This window comes from Drosophila subpulchrella, chromosome 3R, assembly GCF_014743375.2.
Source record: "Drosophila subpulchrella strain 33 F10 #4 breed RU33 chromosome 3R, RU_Dsub_v1.1 Primary Assembly, whole genome shotgun sequence".
NCBI classification, from domain to species: Eukaryota; Metazoa; Arthropoda; class Insecta; order Diptera; family Drosophilidae; genus Drosophila; species Drosophila subpulchrella.
Window position 1 is genome coordinate 19,417,223 of NC_050609.1, and position 16,479 is coordinate 19,433,701.

Genomic DNA, 16,479 nt, shown 5'->3' on the forward strand with positions numbered 1-16,479 from the left:
AGAACCCTTGATAAGAGCCGGGGGTTGTGCGTTGCCTTCGGCTGCGAAATGTGTAATTTGCAGTTCGCGAAAGGTTCTCAAAAAACGTGGTCTGCCGAAGGCCTCGGCTCCTGCTCTCAAGACCCTCTTATCGGAGAGTTTTATCGGTATACCGGGGGGAATGAGTTCTATACTCTGATGATTGCTCTCTCGCTTTCTGGCGATGCTGTAATCACGAACTGCCCGTCAGTAGAACGCGAACTGTGGCCACGAAACAAAACGGGTCTTGTACATAATTTATATTTTCTCACATCGCACAGCGTAAATTGCAGAAAAATATTATTTCTCAACAGTTCTTAACAAATACTTCATCTGAAAGTGTATCGATGATGCTTAGAACTCGTATGTTTTAACTGAAAGTGCTTATAAGTGGTTCCTGAGTCGCAGCAAAAAATCAATTATAATTTGTGTGTAAGTATGCCAACAGAATCCGTGACATTTTGTCTTTGGCTTTGCCCTTTGTGGGCTATTTTGGGCCAGCACGTCACAAATGGCACTCCCTGACGTCACAAACCACCCACGCGAACAGCTTCCGAAAGCTTTGCCAGACACTTTGGCGCCGCTTTTCATGGTTAATAAGGTGTTACCTATATATCGACACGAGTCTGATGCAATGTCAACCTGCGATTTGGTCAGAAACGTCACGAATCGCGAGATAGTACTTAAATTCCAGCCACGTCGATAAGTACTTGGGCTTAGAGTCGATCTCGAAATTAATGAGCCTCGTTCGACGGTGGAAACATAATACCCACGACCCACCTATTCTGGAAAGGTGTGTTTTCCTCGACTTATTGGCTATTGGCACGCCGGTAGTGTAGGTATCAAATGCCCATTTTGCTTCTTTGGCCAGTTCAATGCCTTAAAAAGGCGGGGTAAACCCTTGGCCTTGACAGAGAGCCTGAAATTTATTGGCATTCGCGAGATGCATCACGAAATTGTAATTTAATGAAAGCGCTTAAAAAGTTTTCTGAGCCCGAAAACCGCAATTTGTCAACCCAAACAGATGTCAGAGATTAAGAATTAAGTATACATTTTGCTTAGGCATGAAAGCTGGCAAAAAATTCAATTAATAAGAGTGATAAGCATTTTACTCTCTATAAACCTTAAAGAATTGTACACAGAAATTAAAAATATAGATTGATTGATTAAATATACATTTTATTCGATATTTGAATTACTTTTAGAGTATTAGACAATAATTTATTTTGGCTTCTATTACTCTAAACCTTAATTTAACATTCAGTCGCAAAGCCGATCAGCTGATAGGACGGAGAGTTATAACGCTCTTGCATTCCAAGCAAGATCCAAAAGACTCGATTTTATCAAGCGACTTTCAGGCTTAGTATATCAATTTCCTAACGAGTCGGGGAGCTCTTAAAGTGCCACACTTCATGAGGAGAATTAATACAATAAGATGATCGCACTTAGAAATACCTTCTAACCGGCTACATATGACGTCGATGGACGCACCGCCAATTGTCGTTAATTTGGGATTATATACACAAATTGCTAATAAAGGGGAGATTAAGCAGCCCGATGATGGGTACTTAGCAGTTTGGGAACCGAAAACCGGCCGCGGAACAGATCGCAAAAAATATCGACAGTCAAATCATCAAAAGCTGGAAATCATCAGCCTTTGTTTCGTTGGTCAATAAACTCGAATGGCCCGAAGCGAATATTAGGTTGAAGTAACGCTGAAAGGCGGCAAACATTCTCGCTAATACAAGTTATTTAAATAAATTCTACTGGGAAATTGCAGACGCGTCGCCATTGTGCTTCAGTTGGCGACAGATTGCGGAGACTTTGAATGTGCTTTGAATGCTTTGAATTAAGTCATTTGTGTGGATGTGGATGCAGCAAGTCCCCGGCTTACTGCGGATATATTCAATTATAGATCGGGGCAAGTGGGCAGCCAGGAATAGATTTGAATATTCGCGCGAAAATCAGAGCTTCTTATATCCAATTTGCATTTTCAAGCGACGAAGGCAGCCTACGTGTGATCGCGGAAAGATACACGGCAAAAGATACTTTTGTATTGCAAAGGGTACTTAGAACCTAAGTTCTAAGCATTTTGACTGATGGGTACGGTTTGTTCACCCACGTGGTAGCAATCTTTGGGTACTTAGGTTCTAAGTACCCTTCGCGATACAAATGTATCTTTTGCCGTGTATCTTGGGTTCTAAAAGATTGTTACCACATGGGTAAACAAACCGAATACCTTCAGTCAAATTGCTTTTGTTCTTGAGCTTGTCTCTGTGTATCTGTTAGATAAAAGCCAGCGTGTACCATTTTCCGCCTGCCAAACACAAGGCAAACAGAAGAATTGAGTACCATTTTTCGGCAACCGAGAGTCGCTGTCGAAAGGCCAAAAACCGAAAAAACAAAAGGTACGAGAGTCCGACAACCACGATCACGGGAACAAACAAAACGCGGCGTCAAAAACTTGTTTCGGTGAAATTACAAATTCAAAAAACACAGATTGCCGGTTAGAAACAAGCGAGCCTCTCAAACGAACATCGAACAGGTTCGAAGTAGCGCCAAGCCGAGCTTTATGGTTTTTCAGATATCTTAAAATATCCTCCAAAAATGATTTGCTCATAGAGACTCGCAAAACAATCTCCCTCTTATTTCAAAAGAAAATTTCACAATATTACCTACTAGGTATTTTGACGCTCTTGTTTGTTAATAATTGTCAGGATATTATTTATTTATATCTCCAGTGTTTAAAATTTATGCAAATAATCTCTATAAATTTTCTTAAAATATCAAGTTGATCATTGAAATCCTAATTTACTTTTTAAGAATTTAATAAAACCAACTAAAATATTTTCTGAAAAGCCCTTCGAAAGCTCCCGTTTTTCTCTGTGCATAACAGTGTAGGAGATTTCCCACAATCGACCAGTCCCGAGCCCGATTAACCTCTAGCTGAGATTTCCGGAGCGAAGATGCCTCGGAGCGCAATGGAATCGCCGGTGGTTGCCAGTCTGCTTTATCCGCTCACTGCGTGCGGTTCTCGTTCTCCGGCGCAACTTGTTGGCAACTGGAAATATCAGTTAGTAAAGCCCTCTTAATACACGGAAAAAGTGCTCGACCTTCTTGAGCAGGTAGCTAAGCCTAGTCACCTCTTTAGTACTCAGTTCTCAGCGTTAGTCAAATAGCATACAATTTACGTAGATAAAATATGTTTGCTCTGTACAAGCAACACTTGTGTTTGTGATTAAAAATTCGAAAGAAAAGAACAATAACAATTCCATTAAAATTAAAAAAGGTGTTAATAAAATGGAAAAACAACAGTGGTGAAACACAAATTTAAATTAAAACGCATGATGCGCTTTTGGCAACTCATTAAAGCGCTATTAAAAACTGCCCGCAACAATTTATGTAGGCAGATCTGTTATATATACCAAATAACCGAAATGTTCAATTCTTGTTTAAAGTATATATTTAGAATTTAGGCGCTGATTGAGCGCCTAACTCGGACCTGTTGATAATCGAGCCGGTTTCCTCTTATTTTGATTTTTGTGAATCAAACGAAATTCTTTTTAAACCCTGATAAGAATTAGGTGGTTGAGATGTTCTTGGTGATACCACAATCAGCACGAGGAAAACAGTTCTGAATCCAGAATTGTTTTAAAAATCAAACTGGAAGCATCTAGATTCGGTTAGAAAAAACATTCCATTCTGATAATCTTGTAAATTATATTAGTGAAAGTAACTCCCTATTATGCTCATTATCCAATTGTAATTTCGAAACAGATGGCCCGCTTATGATATTTTGCCAGCGAAAAAATCAAATTTTTCCACAATTAGCTTCAATTAGTTGATAGCCCAGTCTAACTATGCATATATTAAGCACTTGCCACGAAACTGATAGCCCACCAGTGATTTATATGGACTATACAATACCGAATTCTGTTTACTATACCGAAATTAATGGATTTCGTTAGTTCTTTGGGGCACTGAGTTTTTGTTTACGCCTGAGGTGCGCACACGAACACCATTTTCGATGAATCAATAGTGTGCTTTGTATCTTGATTTGTGCATTAATTGGGTCAAGTAAATGGTAGCTGTGGGGCAAAAGAGCTAATTGCCCTGGAGTGAACTAATGACAATGCCTTTCACACGTAAAATATACCCCCTGCTGGCAAAATGACTAAGTCATGATGCAAACCCAGTTGCAATGTGAATTCCAAAGATGTAATTTCGTATTTTTCCCCGCTCGGATTTCACTTGAATTCCGCACTAAATAATTGGAATACCCCGAATACCGATACTCCACTAAAATCCATAATCTATTCGTGGCGAGATCTGAAGTGATTGTATCTTTTTCGACCGTTTTCACTCCGTTCGGCTTGGCTGGCCAACTGTAAAGCCAAGAATATCTAACATCAGATGGCCAATAGCAGTCGAGGGTTATAGGTCCGAGTTATGGATCTGGTGTTCATTAGTTTTTTTCACCTGTTTGTTTTGCTTGTGCCATTCTACCAGTTATTCCATAACTGAATCACACATCGTATTATTTTGTTTGTTGTTCTCGCCTCTTGATGCTATGCTAATTTATGCAAAGCGTGGGTCCAGTACCGGCCTCCGCTTTCGCTGAGGAAGTCACCCCTTTCCCCTTCTGCCACATGGTGAATACGTATACTAAGGTAATCAATTGGCGTGACCCAATCCCATAAGTGGGCGGGCCACTTCCTTGGCTTTGTGTCGAGTTCATAGGCCCACACGTGCCTTCCTTCAGAGGCTTATCAATCAATCTTCAGGCTCCGTCAAACGTTTACGCCGAAAGAAATGGCTATAATATAATTTTTGTGGGTTTAACGAACCCCAGTCCATTGCTTCCTCACCATGTAATGAAGTCACGACTGATTGCAGGACCATGACAGACAGTTAAATATCTGTTGAATTACACCAACAAATGCGATTTTAAAAAATAATAAATATAATTTTTATTCCAAAGTTAGAGGCTTTTTCCTCGGTGCAAATAATACACTAAAAGCTTGTGCCCAAAAATGCGAATATAAAAGTCAAAGTAAAAGTAGAGCAAGCTTTTTACTTCAGTCAGTGACCTTTAATTACCTTTCACTCAAAAAAAAGTAGGAAGGGAATCGTGAAAGGAAGAACTTAAGTTCAAAAGAGGCATTGCCTTCTCTGGGAATTCACAAGCTGAGATTATGAACTGTCTGGCAAACACTTTGCGAAACATTAAAATTAAACATCTGATAAACCCAGACGTTGCTCAAGCAAATCACACAACTTGGCACATAATCTAGAATTTAATATTTAAGATTGAATTTCCTCTTTTCGCAATTAGCACGCCATTTCTCAAAGTCAGTGGCAGAATCGCAAATTCCCCTCGAGAGACAAATTAATAATTAGCAGCATTAAGAAAGCAAGTTCATTAGCTAAGATATACGTGAATTGAAGGAAAATACTTTTTCTTTTAAGCACTGTGTTCAAATAATATACTAAGCTAAAAAGGTTGACTATAAATAGACTTTGAATCAACTAAACACGTATCATTTATTGATCTATAAAGCCATGTTGTAAACAATCATCATGTAATTAATCGATGGGGGGTAGATTCTACAAAAAGTCAAAGGTATGGAGAAATAAGGTGGTTTACTTGTTGTGACTGGCAAAACATTCTGTAAGACCCAAAAAAATGATTAATTAGCTTAATATTAGTAAGAAAATCAAACCAAATACATTTTTATCTGTTTTTTGAGATACAACATGTTTCTGTTAAGCTTCCCATGGAGAAAAGTTCATTTAAGTATGTCCAATGGAGATGGTCCAAAGCATTTTAGAAGATTATTGACCTTCTATGTAGGTCAGACAACAAGTGGTTTTGGCTATTAGTGAAGGATACCATATTTTTAATAAATATTTTAAACGATATTTTTATATTTCCCAGAAAACTTGTAATATCCGAAGCGCAGTGCTGACAGCATGGAAACGGAGTCTCTGAATCGCAAAAACTCCTCGCGAAAGAGTTCGATAGTGAATGGGAATGGAGACGCCTCCGCCAAGCTGACCAACGGAGATGCGGATGGCGGCGATGGAGGCGGAGGTGGGGAGGTGACCCTGAAGGCCAAGATGAGCCTGCTCAACGGGTGCACCGTCATCGTGGGCTCCATCATCGGATCGGGCATCTTCGTGTCGCCCACGGGAGTGCTGCTGTACACGGGCAGCGTCAACCTGGCCCTCATCGTTTGGGTCATTTCCGGACTCTTCTCGATGGTGAGTGCCAAAGCTCATAAATTCCAATAACCTGATATGCAAATGGGAGTAGGGCACTCGCTAGCCCAGACACCTGTTGCCTTTTGCTCCAGGTGTAAATTATTCTCCGATAAATAACAGCTGGGTGGAAAAGTGGAAAGATCGAGTGGGTGGAACTGGTAAGGGACTTTCTCATTCAATTACGAATGCTGGCAGAGTGCCACGGTTAATGAAATTATTGAAATTCCTGCACCCAATCCAAACGCCCAGCCACCCACACACCCACACAAAGGCACGCACACAAACATGACAAGTTCATGTCAAACGCAGGAAATGCGGCTTCAATAAAATAACGTATACGCAGTGGTGCTGGTGACAGATGACAGCGATTGCGCACTCCTATAGCACTTTAAAATTGAAAATAAAATCGAGAGAAAACCCTGTATTATTTTAAGACTGGTAGATAGGTGTTTATCCATAACATATTATATCTTGTTACATACAAGAGGAATCTATTTAAAAATATTATATTTATTAAACCTTCTAGGTGGGTGCCTACTGCTATGCAGAGCTGGGAACAATGATCACCAAGTCGGGAGCTGACTACGCTTATATCATGGAGACCTTCGGCCCCTTTATGGCCTTCATCCGTCTCTGGATCGAGTGCATGATCGTGCGACCCTGTTCGCAGGCCATCGTGGCCCTCACCTTCAGCACCTACGTCCTGAAGCCATTTTTCCCGGAGTGTTCTCCTCCAGAGGACTCGGCCCGCCTGCTCGCCGTCTGCTGCATACGTGAGTTTCAATGGGTTTTCAATACATTTATTTTGTTAACGGCCGGAAGAACCTCCCCTGAAACGCAATCTCTGCTCTCGCGTACTTGACCCATAGATTAGAAACAATTAAAATGCATCCCCCGAGTAGTAGGCAAATAAATATGCTGAAAGAGTTTGCCATATGCATCAGGCTTATCAGTGTGCCAGAATGGGAGTGTTTTGTTTTGATTTCAGCTTGGAAACAAATACAGATTGGACAAAATAAAAATATATTTTTTATGAATAAGTATTCTGACGAAGAAATAATTATCAAATTTATATTATTTATCATATATGGTCATGACTCAATAGTAAATGCCACTAAATGCTTAGAAATCTGAACTTTTTGCGATAGGACTGAATTAAAATAGACACTTTTTCTGATACTGAAAATAATTACTAATTTACATTGTTTATCGTATTTACATATTTAAGTGAAAACAACTATTTGTCATATGCCAGGACTTGAACAAAGTATTATAAATCACCAATTTATTGTTTATAGTTTTAGTAATCTCCTCAAACAATGTTGTGTGTACTGACTTAATAACCCCAAAATTTGTTAAAAATAAATTTTAATTTGTCGGAACTCACCACCATAATGTACCTAAGTTCAAAAAACTTTGAGCGATATTCTTAAAAATGACTGTTAATTGGCCAATCACTTCCCCGCTTAGTTTAAAGTTTCCAATGCCCAAACCCACTTGTTGATAGTCGGCGTTTCCCCCATAGCTCATTTAATAGTATTAATACTGATTTTATTGTGCGGAATCAAGTGCGTTTGCATGAGACAATAGCGCGGGCAATAAATAACGAGTTGTCACATTGTCACATGAAAATCCTCGCGCTATTACATCACCCAGATGGGTCGTTCGCATCTGGGGTCTTATATCTTCGGCGTGACTCCAAAGTCGTGATGGGCATGGGCGATGGGGGCTCGAATGTGGGTTAAGCGGCCTTCTCAACACATATTTTCTATATATTTTTCCATTTTCCCCGTTTACTTTGCAGTTGTGCTAACCCTAATCAACTGCTGGGACGTGAAATGGGCTACTGCTGTGCAGGATATCTTTACATATGCGAAAGTAAGTCGGTTAAATTGTTTTTCCATGGGCTAAAAGGCTAACTATTTGTTTCTCCCTGTTAACCAGCTGCTGGCCCTGTTTATCATCATTGCCACTGGCGTTTACCAACTATATCTCGGCAATACGCAATACTTTACGTTTGAGAACACGGACACAAGAGTCACCTCCATCGCTTTGTCCTTTTACTCGGGACTCTTTGCCTACAATGGATGGTAAGAGGATTACTGGGGACGTAGAAGGCTCTGGAGGGACACTTACTAATTGGATTTGTTTGCTTTGCTGTTGACAGGAATTACTTGAACTTCATCATTGAGGAGCTGAAGGATCCCGTCAAGAATCTGCCCCGCGCCATTGCCATCAGTTGCACCCTGGTGACCATTGTCTATGTGATGGCGAATGTCTCCTTCTATACCATCCTCTCGCCGGATGAGGTCATGGGTTCCTCAGCCGTGGCGGTGACCTATGCGGAACGGGCCTTTGGCATGCTGGCCTGGACCATCCCAGGTGGATTGACCCTAATAAGCTGATTTTATAAAAGAGGTACTTATGGCTGGGTTTGATTTTCCAGTTTTTGTGGCCCTTTCCACCTTCGGAGCTGTGAATGGTATTCTGCTGACCTCCTCCCGACTCTTCTATGCCGGAGCCAACAACGGACAGATGCCCGAGATCCTCACCATGATCCAGATCCAGAGATTCACACCCACTCCCGCCGTTTTGGCCATGGCCCTGCTGTCCATGCTGTACCTCACCGTTTCGGATATCTTCGCCCTGATAAACTACGTGGGCTTTGCCACTTGGGTGAGTTGGGCAATATCCATTGCTAGATCCCTAAATAATAAATTAATTAATAAAAATTAAATTCCCCTCCTCAGTTGAGTATTGGCGTGGCTGTTTTGTGCCTGCCCTGGCTAAGATGGGCCCAACCCAATCTGCCGCGACCCATCCGAGTGCCCATGGTATTCCCCATTGTCTATCTAATCGCCACCATGTTCGTGACCGTCGTGCCCATGTACGCCAGTCCCGTAGAGACCGGATATGGCATCCTGATGATCCTGTCCAGCATACCTGTCTATCTGGTGTTCATCGCCTGGAAGAACAAGCCTATCTGGTTCCAGAAGACCATGGGTAAGTGGGCTAGCCCATTCGCACAAGACAAAAACTGCTTCCTTCCTGTTGATTTTCACTTATTCACGCTGTGATCCCCACCCATTTTTGATATTCTAGGCGGACTGACACAAGTTCTACAGAAACTGATGATGGTTGTGCGTCCCAAAGCGGCGTCAAAGGTTTTTAAGTTTGCTATTTTATCCTAGTTTTACCTTGGTTAATCATTCGACTCACCTGCCTGCCTTTTAATTCAGCACTAATTTCTAGAAGAGTTGATAACTCCACTAACCAACCACAAGATTTGCAACCTCAAACTTTACTTTGCACCCTAACTCTAGCTGATATGGTAGATTAATAATATTTAGATAACTAACAACTAATCTGGCATATATTTTCTGTACCTTCCAGTAAGCCTCACACGATTCCTACAAAAAATGCTCATGGTACTCGGAAAGCAGACAAAACCAGCTCAGGTGTAAAAAGTAAGGAACGTTCTTCGGGAAAAACAGCAGATATTAGTTTTCAAGTTAGCCAAGAGCAGAGAAAAGCATTTAAAGCACACATTTGATTGCATGATGCATTATATAGACAACGTAAACGCTTTTGTGTAGCCAACCAATGATATACATACAAAAACACACAAAAATTTCTGCCAGCTTCTGGGCGACAATACGATATATACTATATATATTTTTATATACACATGTAAGTCTTAAGTTGAAACTGAAGCATGGCCCAGTGTCCAGTAGGCTTACGAAGTTAGTCCAAATTAAAGTTCAGCTTTGGTTCCGAACTTTACGGAAAGACTGTGGAACAAAAAGGAATATACAAGGAATTATTAGGTGTCCAGAGCTGAACTTCAATTGGGTCTTTCGAATTTGGCATTTTTAAGAGAGCTGTGCAAGCAGAACGAGTCTTTTACGATTTTCGAGTATTCTCAAAAAGGTAAATCCCCCACAAAAAGCTATTGTTTAATAATTCATGTCGAAACTAGTTTTTTAAAACATTTAGGAACCATGCTCTAGGCTTGGCTTTGAAGTAGGAAAGCTAGAAGAACGCTTGAACATACTCAACAGAAGAATCTACAGAGTTAATTCTAATACCTATCAATCATAAACATTTTAGAGCACATTTGATTACTTTTCATTGATTTAAGAGAGTCTAGCTTAAGTGGCACTGCAATTTTATTTCATTTACTTAAGTTTAAAACTACCTTTAGGTTGCTCAGTTTAGGTTTCATTTGTGCATCGTAGGAAGTGCTACCTGTACAAATCCTGGTCGAATCTACAAATTACAAAAACCATCGCCCAATGCACATATCCAACAAGAGAAGTGATTTAAAGTTGTTGAACGAGAACAGGAACATTGCCAACATACATATTAAATATATCGAGAATTACACTATATGCAAATTGTTGTCTAATTACGAAAACCAATCCTATCGAATCGAATGTATGTAGCATTGATTTAAACATTCATTAGTTGTTGTTGCTTTGAGTGTTCGGCACTAAGTGTTATTCATATAAAAATATTATTGCCTATTTAGCATTCAACTATTTAACTGTTACACACATACAAAATATGGAGCCGCAGCTGGGGAATCTGTTTAACTACTATGAAACATATTGTTGACAATAATAATGTATTTATATATAAATGTATATTATATTAAATGTATACCCTCTAAAACCTCTGTCTTTCTGGAAATAAGAACGATCAAGTGAAGTAAATCGACAATTGAATATTTATTTTTCAGGTTTTCACTTGGGAAAAGGAGTTTCACTAGACATCACAGGTGTCACGGTGACATTTAGTTAAACTTCTAGTCCCCGGAAATGCTGGAGTCCGGCGTATTGATGTACTGGATCAAACCGAGCCTTAGATTCTCGATCTCCCTTTGCTTGAAGACCTTCTCCGCCTCCGAAAGTTCGTAGTTCTTTGTGCTAATGTAGACCTTCAAAGTGGGGGCGAAGGTGGTTTTCTCTGCTTCAGTTTCGAGTCTTTTGAATTCCTTCTTTAAGACGGAGTATATTTTCCTGGTTGAATCCACTTCCCTGCGTGGCCTTTGCAACCTGGCTCCATCGCCTCCACTCTCGTCGATCTCCTCACTCAGATCTTGGTTGATAGATCTAATTTCACTGCGCAGGTCCAAACTTTTCCGCCTATATAGATCCACAAAATGCTGCTCCATGGCCAGTTTAAGCTCCGCAAACTTGGAATCTATGCGTCCATACCAGTAGGCCAGACCATTGTAGTCCTCATGAGAGAACTTGGCAGTACGACGCCAATGGGCTAGGGATATGTCAGGCACTGATCTCACACAGCTGCGGGTTCCAGAGGCCCTGCTTACCTTGTTCAAAGTAATAGAACTCTGGGAGACTGATTTCGGTTCTGATTTAGCAATTAATTTTCGGGATTTCTCCAGGGATCCATAAGCTATGTCCGCCAGCTTCAAGATCTTGCGCCTCGAATCACTTTGATCGGGAGCTATGGGCAGTTCAAACATAACCACTGCAGAATTGGGACTCTTAAAGTCGAAGGACTCCTTTAAGCAATCGTTTAAAAGGGTACTACCATTTTGCCTGCCCTGTGGCAACTGTCTAAAGAACTCGACCAAATCGGGTCGGTTTTCGCTGCCGAAGATGTGAAACATTGAAAGATGAACCCTGTGCTGCAAGGCCAAGCTATCCCGGTACACAAACTCAAAGTCCAGATAATCATCGCCAATTCCACGATCTCTTATGGAGGTAAGGTCATTGGTTAGCCACTGGAACAGCTCCCTGGTGCTGGGAATACTTTTTCCGGAAGGTGTGACCCTTCGCCGATTGGGAACCGCAATGGGTTCCACCAACATGTTGACCATGTCGAATTTTCGGACATCAAAGTAGTCTATGTTAACTGATTTCAGACGACAGCGCATTGATACCATCACTTTGTCCACCTCAGTTACCAATAGGCGGGTCAGAAGGTTGGGGTTGTGGTTCCTTTGGCTTGTGATACGCAGCAGACTTCCATGGCGTCGGTGACGGAACATTTGGCCAATAAAATCGCTTAGCTCCGCCCTGATGTGATTCTCAAAATCATGGCCAATGGCATCGAATTCCAAGTGACGGTAGTAGCGAGGAGTATTCACTTGATTACCAGGCTTAGCTAAGTTATTTTGCATTCTCAACAACACTGACTTGCTGTCCAAAAGCCTGATATCATTCTCCAGATTTTGATCATCCACATGACCACGTCGCTTGGGATCGGTAAGAACCACTAGCACAAGATGGTTTTTTTTGGTCGCCGGGTGGCTGTTCATGGTCCAGAATTTTCTTATTCTTTCGGTGAAACGTTAATTTTGAATACTAGAATTTTGATAGTCTAAAAGTATGTTATTTGAATCAAGACAGCTAGATCGTTTCATTATTTTAGAGTATATTGTAGGTTAAAATTAATACAAATGGTTACCACACAAGACATTTTAAAGGAAATGAACGACATATATAAGAAGTAAAACCTTCCCTAGTTATTCCTTTCCACCAAGTTATTTATATGATGCAGATTCGCATGAGAGGCCTGCAGAAAATGGCCAAATTCTGTATTGGCTGTCTGTTTGAGTAGTTCCTCGTACTGGGCCAATTGGTCATCGAATCGTTGCCGATAGCATTTCAGTTGCTCCGCCTTTTGAATGTACTGCATCAGACTGGCATGGACCAGTCTAAAGCGATCTTGGATCTCCTGCTGCTGGGTCTCCAAGTGATTCAAGTGGGCAAAGGAGCAGGGGGATGACTAAAAATCATAATAAGTAATGGCGGGTGGAGGAACATAAGATACTCACCTGAGAACCCGATTGGATGCCATTCTGCCGACTGACCAGATGAGCCAGGCTGAGGAGCTGGGCATTCTGGGCATCCACCTGGGAATTGGTAGCCACGACGTGGAACATTACAGGCATGTACAAGGATTGGCCGCGACTCCTTTTGGTCACATGCTTCATAAAGTCTATGAGTTCGGTTGAAGGGACAGCGGGTTCAACTTTCTCATCATGAAAGTAGCCATGTAGCCCTCGCAGGGAGTCCACACTGAGCTCCTCCATAGCCACCAAAAGGATGGACAGCCGCACTCGGAACCGGGTTCGCCTCTGCTCCGAGGACACCATGTACTCCACCTCCAGGGCTTCGTGACCGGGTCCTGTGCTGAGCTGAGCCCGCATCCTGTACTGATTTAGGAACCACAACATCAGGCCATGGAGGTCGTCGAAGGCGCGCTCCACTTGCAAGCTGTTTCCCTCGTCGTCCTCCAGCAGTTTCCTGAACCTCAATGCGCCCTGATACAGGTGGAGACCCTCGCTTTGCAGAATCGATCTCACCTGGATCACCAGGGTGTCCAGGAGGAACATCAGGTGGCACTCGCGCCTCACCCTCAGATGGATGAGGAAACCATCTCGCCGCTTCCCAAAGAGATGGTTTAGAAGGATGGGAATCTCTTGGCCACTTTCCCTTGTGCTCAGCACATCAAAGTGGAACTTTTGGGACATGATCAAGTGCGGCTTGGAGCTGTTTTGGCAGTAAAGCAGTCGCAGGCTGTGCTCGTCCAGAATGCTCACCTGGCCGCCATATTGGAAGCCCTGAGCCGGCGGCTCTTGTCCCCTTCCCGATGCACAAGCTCCAGTGAAGACTGCTCCGTCGCGTTGCCCTGGATTTCCGGCGGTCTTATTGTCATTGAACTGCACCACAGCTCGGATCTGCTCCATGATTTCAATCACAATTACAGGTAAATTTAACACGAAAAACAAGGTACTTGTGGGTAAAAGACGAGAAAAGCATTACACTAACCAAATCACCGTTACACTCGAGCTTTAATAAGCAGCTTATTCAAAATCAAACGATCTTAAAAAGGTGATCCATCTAAAGCTTTAAGTACTCAAAGGTAATGGAAAAACCTAGATTTTACAGGGTTAAACATTTTGAAATACCAAAAAAATATACATTTTCGTACTAACGTTCGTTTATGTTTATTTATTTATTGTACAATTTGAGAATTAACATTTCTATTTTAAGAACAGATATATAGGACAATTAAAAAATTCATTGAACTTTTTTCTTTTGCTTATTTTTTTTGCTTTCAATTGAAAGGCATCTGTTCCAGGTTTTAACCACACATAAAGCGAAAACTGCTAGGACAACTAAAAAGGCCACTAAAAATGTGCCCAAGACATCCAGGCTGTGGTATACTATGAAGTCCAAATCCCTGCCGGCCACTCGCATGTGCGCAGCTCCCTTGTGCCGAAGGATATAGTGGGTCCACCAAATTGCCGTTTCCATAGGCTTCATGGGTTGATCCCGATGTCTGGTTGCCGTAGTCTGTGCCATTTCTTCGAAGCTCCTGTCCGTTATAAGTCGAATAATGGTCGAGTTGAAATCTTCCCTTGTCATTTCCTTCAAGTTGAGAACCAAACCCAGACCAGATCGTTGAACATGTTCCATATTGCGGAACTGGTCAAAGAAGCAGGGCAGGCCCAACATGGGCTTTCCATGATAGATGCTCTCCACAGTGCTCAATAATCCTCCGTGGGTTATAAAGAGTTTAACATTGGGATGGGCCAGAATGTCCTGCTGAGGGAACCATTTGCTAATCAAAACATTCGGAGGTTTTCCTGGCAACTGATCATCCTCGAACTTCCATAGGATTCTCTGTGGTAAACTTCCAAAAGTTTCGAGCAACACTCTTCGACGATCCTCGGACAGGGATTTACTTTTGACGTTGGTTCCGAGAGAGAAGTAGATTACTCCAGACTCACCAGCACCCTGGACAAAGTCCTCCAGCGCCGCGGGCAAGGCCTTGGGATTCTGTTCGACATGAAGTCCACCCACCTCGATAATATTTGGAACATAGGGACGCGGATGAGCCAGTGTAAAGTGCTGGTTAACCAGGACCAAGGCAAAGTTTTTGGAGATCTCAGATAGGGGCTTATCTCTAGCTGTACTAGGAAAGTACTTTCTATAGAGCGCCTCCTGTTTTTCCGCATGCCACCATTTAAAGTTGATCCAGGAAATAGCTCGTTCAACAAAATGTGCCAATCGTCCCCCATATGTCTCCAAATCGTGAAGCTCAGAAGAGGGAGATTGGAGGTACGACATCGGTGAGACATTGCCCACTAGTTCGTCAATCTTCCAGTCTGTGCCATACGGGGCCATTCCAATTATCGGGGCCCCTAAATGGGCCGCCAGACCACAGAGCACGTCCATCCTCCAAAGATCCATTATCACAAGATCAAAATGGGACCTTTTTGGGCCGAGAACCTCGCGACGCACTACCTCGTTATTTAGCACAATGTTTGTGAGGTTCAGAACGTATTCGTTGGTAAAATCACTATGTTGCCAGGCGCTCCTGGAAGAGGATGCATATCTAAGGACCTCTGGAAGGATATTCGCCAAACGTGTTTAATCACAAAATAAAAAGTCTTGTAAAGAACTATAAAACATTACCATCAATATTTTCAAACACCTCCGGAATAGGAACGTCGTGTATATTTTTTATTGGCTCTTTCATGGCAAACGGATTTACGGTGGTTATTTCATGGCCCAGAGAGGCCAATCTTTTCAGGTAGGGTAAGGCAAAAAAGTAATGCGAAGGACTCGGTATAGGAAACAAAGCCAGGATACGAGCACTTTCCAAATATCCTGGGAGAAGACACAGTAGCAGAAAGATTCCCAACATATTTAAACCAGACATGTTCTGCCTTGAAGATCAAATGAAAGACTAAATAGATCAGTTCGTCTATGCAAAGTCTAGTTTTCTCAACTGATAAGGCCTAATAAAAGTTGGGTGCGTACCAACAAAACTTTCAAAATTTGACTGATGATAAGCAAAATCAACAACTAAAGACAGCACATAAAATGCAGTTTATTTCGTTTAATCGCTTTAATACTTACATTGCTAATGCTTCAAATCACTTATCACTTTTAGGTGTCCAAATGCAAGCACGCAAAAAAATAACCATCGTTTTTGGAAAAAGTCCATGGGACTTTGTTTTTCAAAAATATTGTTCCATACCTTCGTATGTTATATCCATACCAGACCATAACCTTAAGTTCTTAAATTAGAAGTCGAAGTGTTATTGTTCAGAGGAATTTGAATTTAAAATTTTCGGTTGGCCAAAAACTTATCGCGACCGTTGGCGCTAAAAACCGATAACGCCAATTGTGTCATCTCTCGATAGACAAG

The 16,479-nt window shown here is 41.7% G+C and overlaps 4 protein-coding genes across 7 annotated transcripts; 1 reads left to right on the plus strand and 3 right to left on the minus strand.

The window, feature by feature from the left end:
* Positions 1-232: 232 nt before the first annotated feature.
* LOC119554216 (Y+L amino acid transporter 2) lies at positions 233-10,956 on the plus strand. 4 transcript variants are annotated; one of them, XM_037865057.1, is made up of 10 exons: positions 3,022-3,143; positions 5,957-6,282; positions 6,809-7,055; positions 8,087-8,160; positions 8,227-8,372; positions 8,450-8,664; positions 8,729-8,958; positions 9,033-9,285; positions 9,385-9,446; positions 9,676-10,956. In XM_037865057.1, exons 2-10 carry the CDS (start codon positions 5,992-5,994, stop codon positions 9,676-9,678), a joined length of 1,521 nt encoding a protein of 506 aa, XP_037720985.1. In that variant the 5' UTR covers positions 3,022-3,143; positions 5,957-5,991; the 3' UTR covers positions 9,679-10,956. The 4 variants fall into 4 exon arrangements, with proteins under 4 accessions (XP_037720969.1, XP_037720985.1, XP_037720958.1 ...); XM_037865041.1 differs by lacking the exons at positions 3,022-3,143; positions 9,385-9,446 and adding an exon at positions 233-450; XM_037865030.1 differs by lacking the exon at positions 9,385-9,446.
* A 35-nt stretch (positions 10,957-10,991) lies between these two features.
* Positions 10,992-12,597, minus strand: LOC119554235. Its single transcript, XM_037865069.1, has one exon. It carries the CDS (start codon positions 12,569-12,571, stop codon positions 11,090-11,092), a length of 1,482 nt encoding a protein of 493 aa, XP_037720997.1. The 5' UTR covers positions 12,572-12,597; the 3' UTR covers positions 10,992-11,089.
* Positions 12,598-12,757: 160 nt separating this feature from the next.
* On the minus strand, positions 12,758-14,116 carry LOC119554242. Its single transcript, XM_037865081.1, has 2 exons — positions 13,091-14,116; positions 12,758-13,041 (listed from the first exon to the last, which is right to left on the minus strand). Exons 1-2 carry the CDS (start codon positions 14,003-14,005, stop codon positions 12,775-12,777), a joined length of 1,182 nt encoding a protein of 393 aa, XP_037721009.1. The 5' UTR covers positions 14,006-14,116; the 3' UTR covers positions 12,758-12,774.
* A 223-nt stretch (positions 14,117-14,339) lies between these two features.
* On the minus strand, positions 14,340-15,977 carry LOC119554418 (UDP-glycosyltransferase UGT5). The gene is made up of 2 exons (XM_037865311.1): positions 15,741-15,977; positions 14,340-15,670 (listed from the first exon to the last, which is right to left on the minus strand). The coding sequence occupies exons 1-2, from the start codon at positions 15,970-15,972 to the stop codon at positions 14,340-14,342; spliced, it is 1,563 nt and encodes a 520-aa protein (XP_037721239.1). The 5' UTR covers positions 15,973-15,977.
* Between the last annotated feature and the right edge of the window lie 502 nt (positions 15,978-16,479).

Bases quoted from the DNA above. Each gene is read 5' to 3' on its own strand.
- LOC119554216 (XM_037865041.1), top strand. From the start codon at position 5,992: ATGGAAACGGAGTCTCTGAATCGCAAAAACTCCTCGCGAAAGAGTTCG. The intron at 8,373-8,449 runs GTAAGAGGATTA...TGCTGTTGACAG, and splicing joins CTCTTTGCCTACAATGGATG to GAATTACTTGAACTTCATCA. The intron at 8,665-8,728 runs GTGGATTGACCC...TTGATTTTCCAG, and splicing joins GCTGGCCTGGACCATCCCAG to TTTTTGTGGCCCTTTCCACC.
- LOC119554235 (XM_037865069.1), bottom strand. From the start codon at position 12,571: ATGAACAGCCACCCGGCGACCAAAAAAAACCATCTTGTGCTAGTGGTT.
- LOC119554242 (XM_037865081.1), bottom strand. From the start codon at position 14,005: ATGGAGCAGATCCGAGCTGTGGTGCAGTTCAATGACAATAAGACCGCC. The intron at 13,042-13,090 runs GTGAGTATCTTA...TATGATTTTTAG, and splicing joins GCATCCAATCGGGTTCTCAG to TCATCCCCCTGCTCCTTTGC.
- LOC119554418 (XM_037865311.1), bottom strand. From the start codon at position 15,972: ATGTTGGGAATCTTTCTGCTACTGTGTCTTCTCCCAGGATATTTGGAA. The intron at 15,671-15,740 runs GTAATGTTTTAT...ATATCCTTCCAG, and splicing joins GGTGTTTGAAAATATTGATG to AGGTCCTTAGATATGCATCC.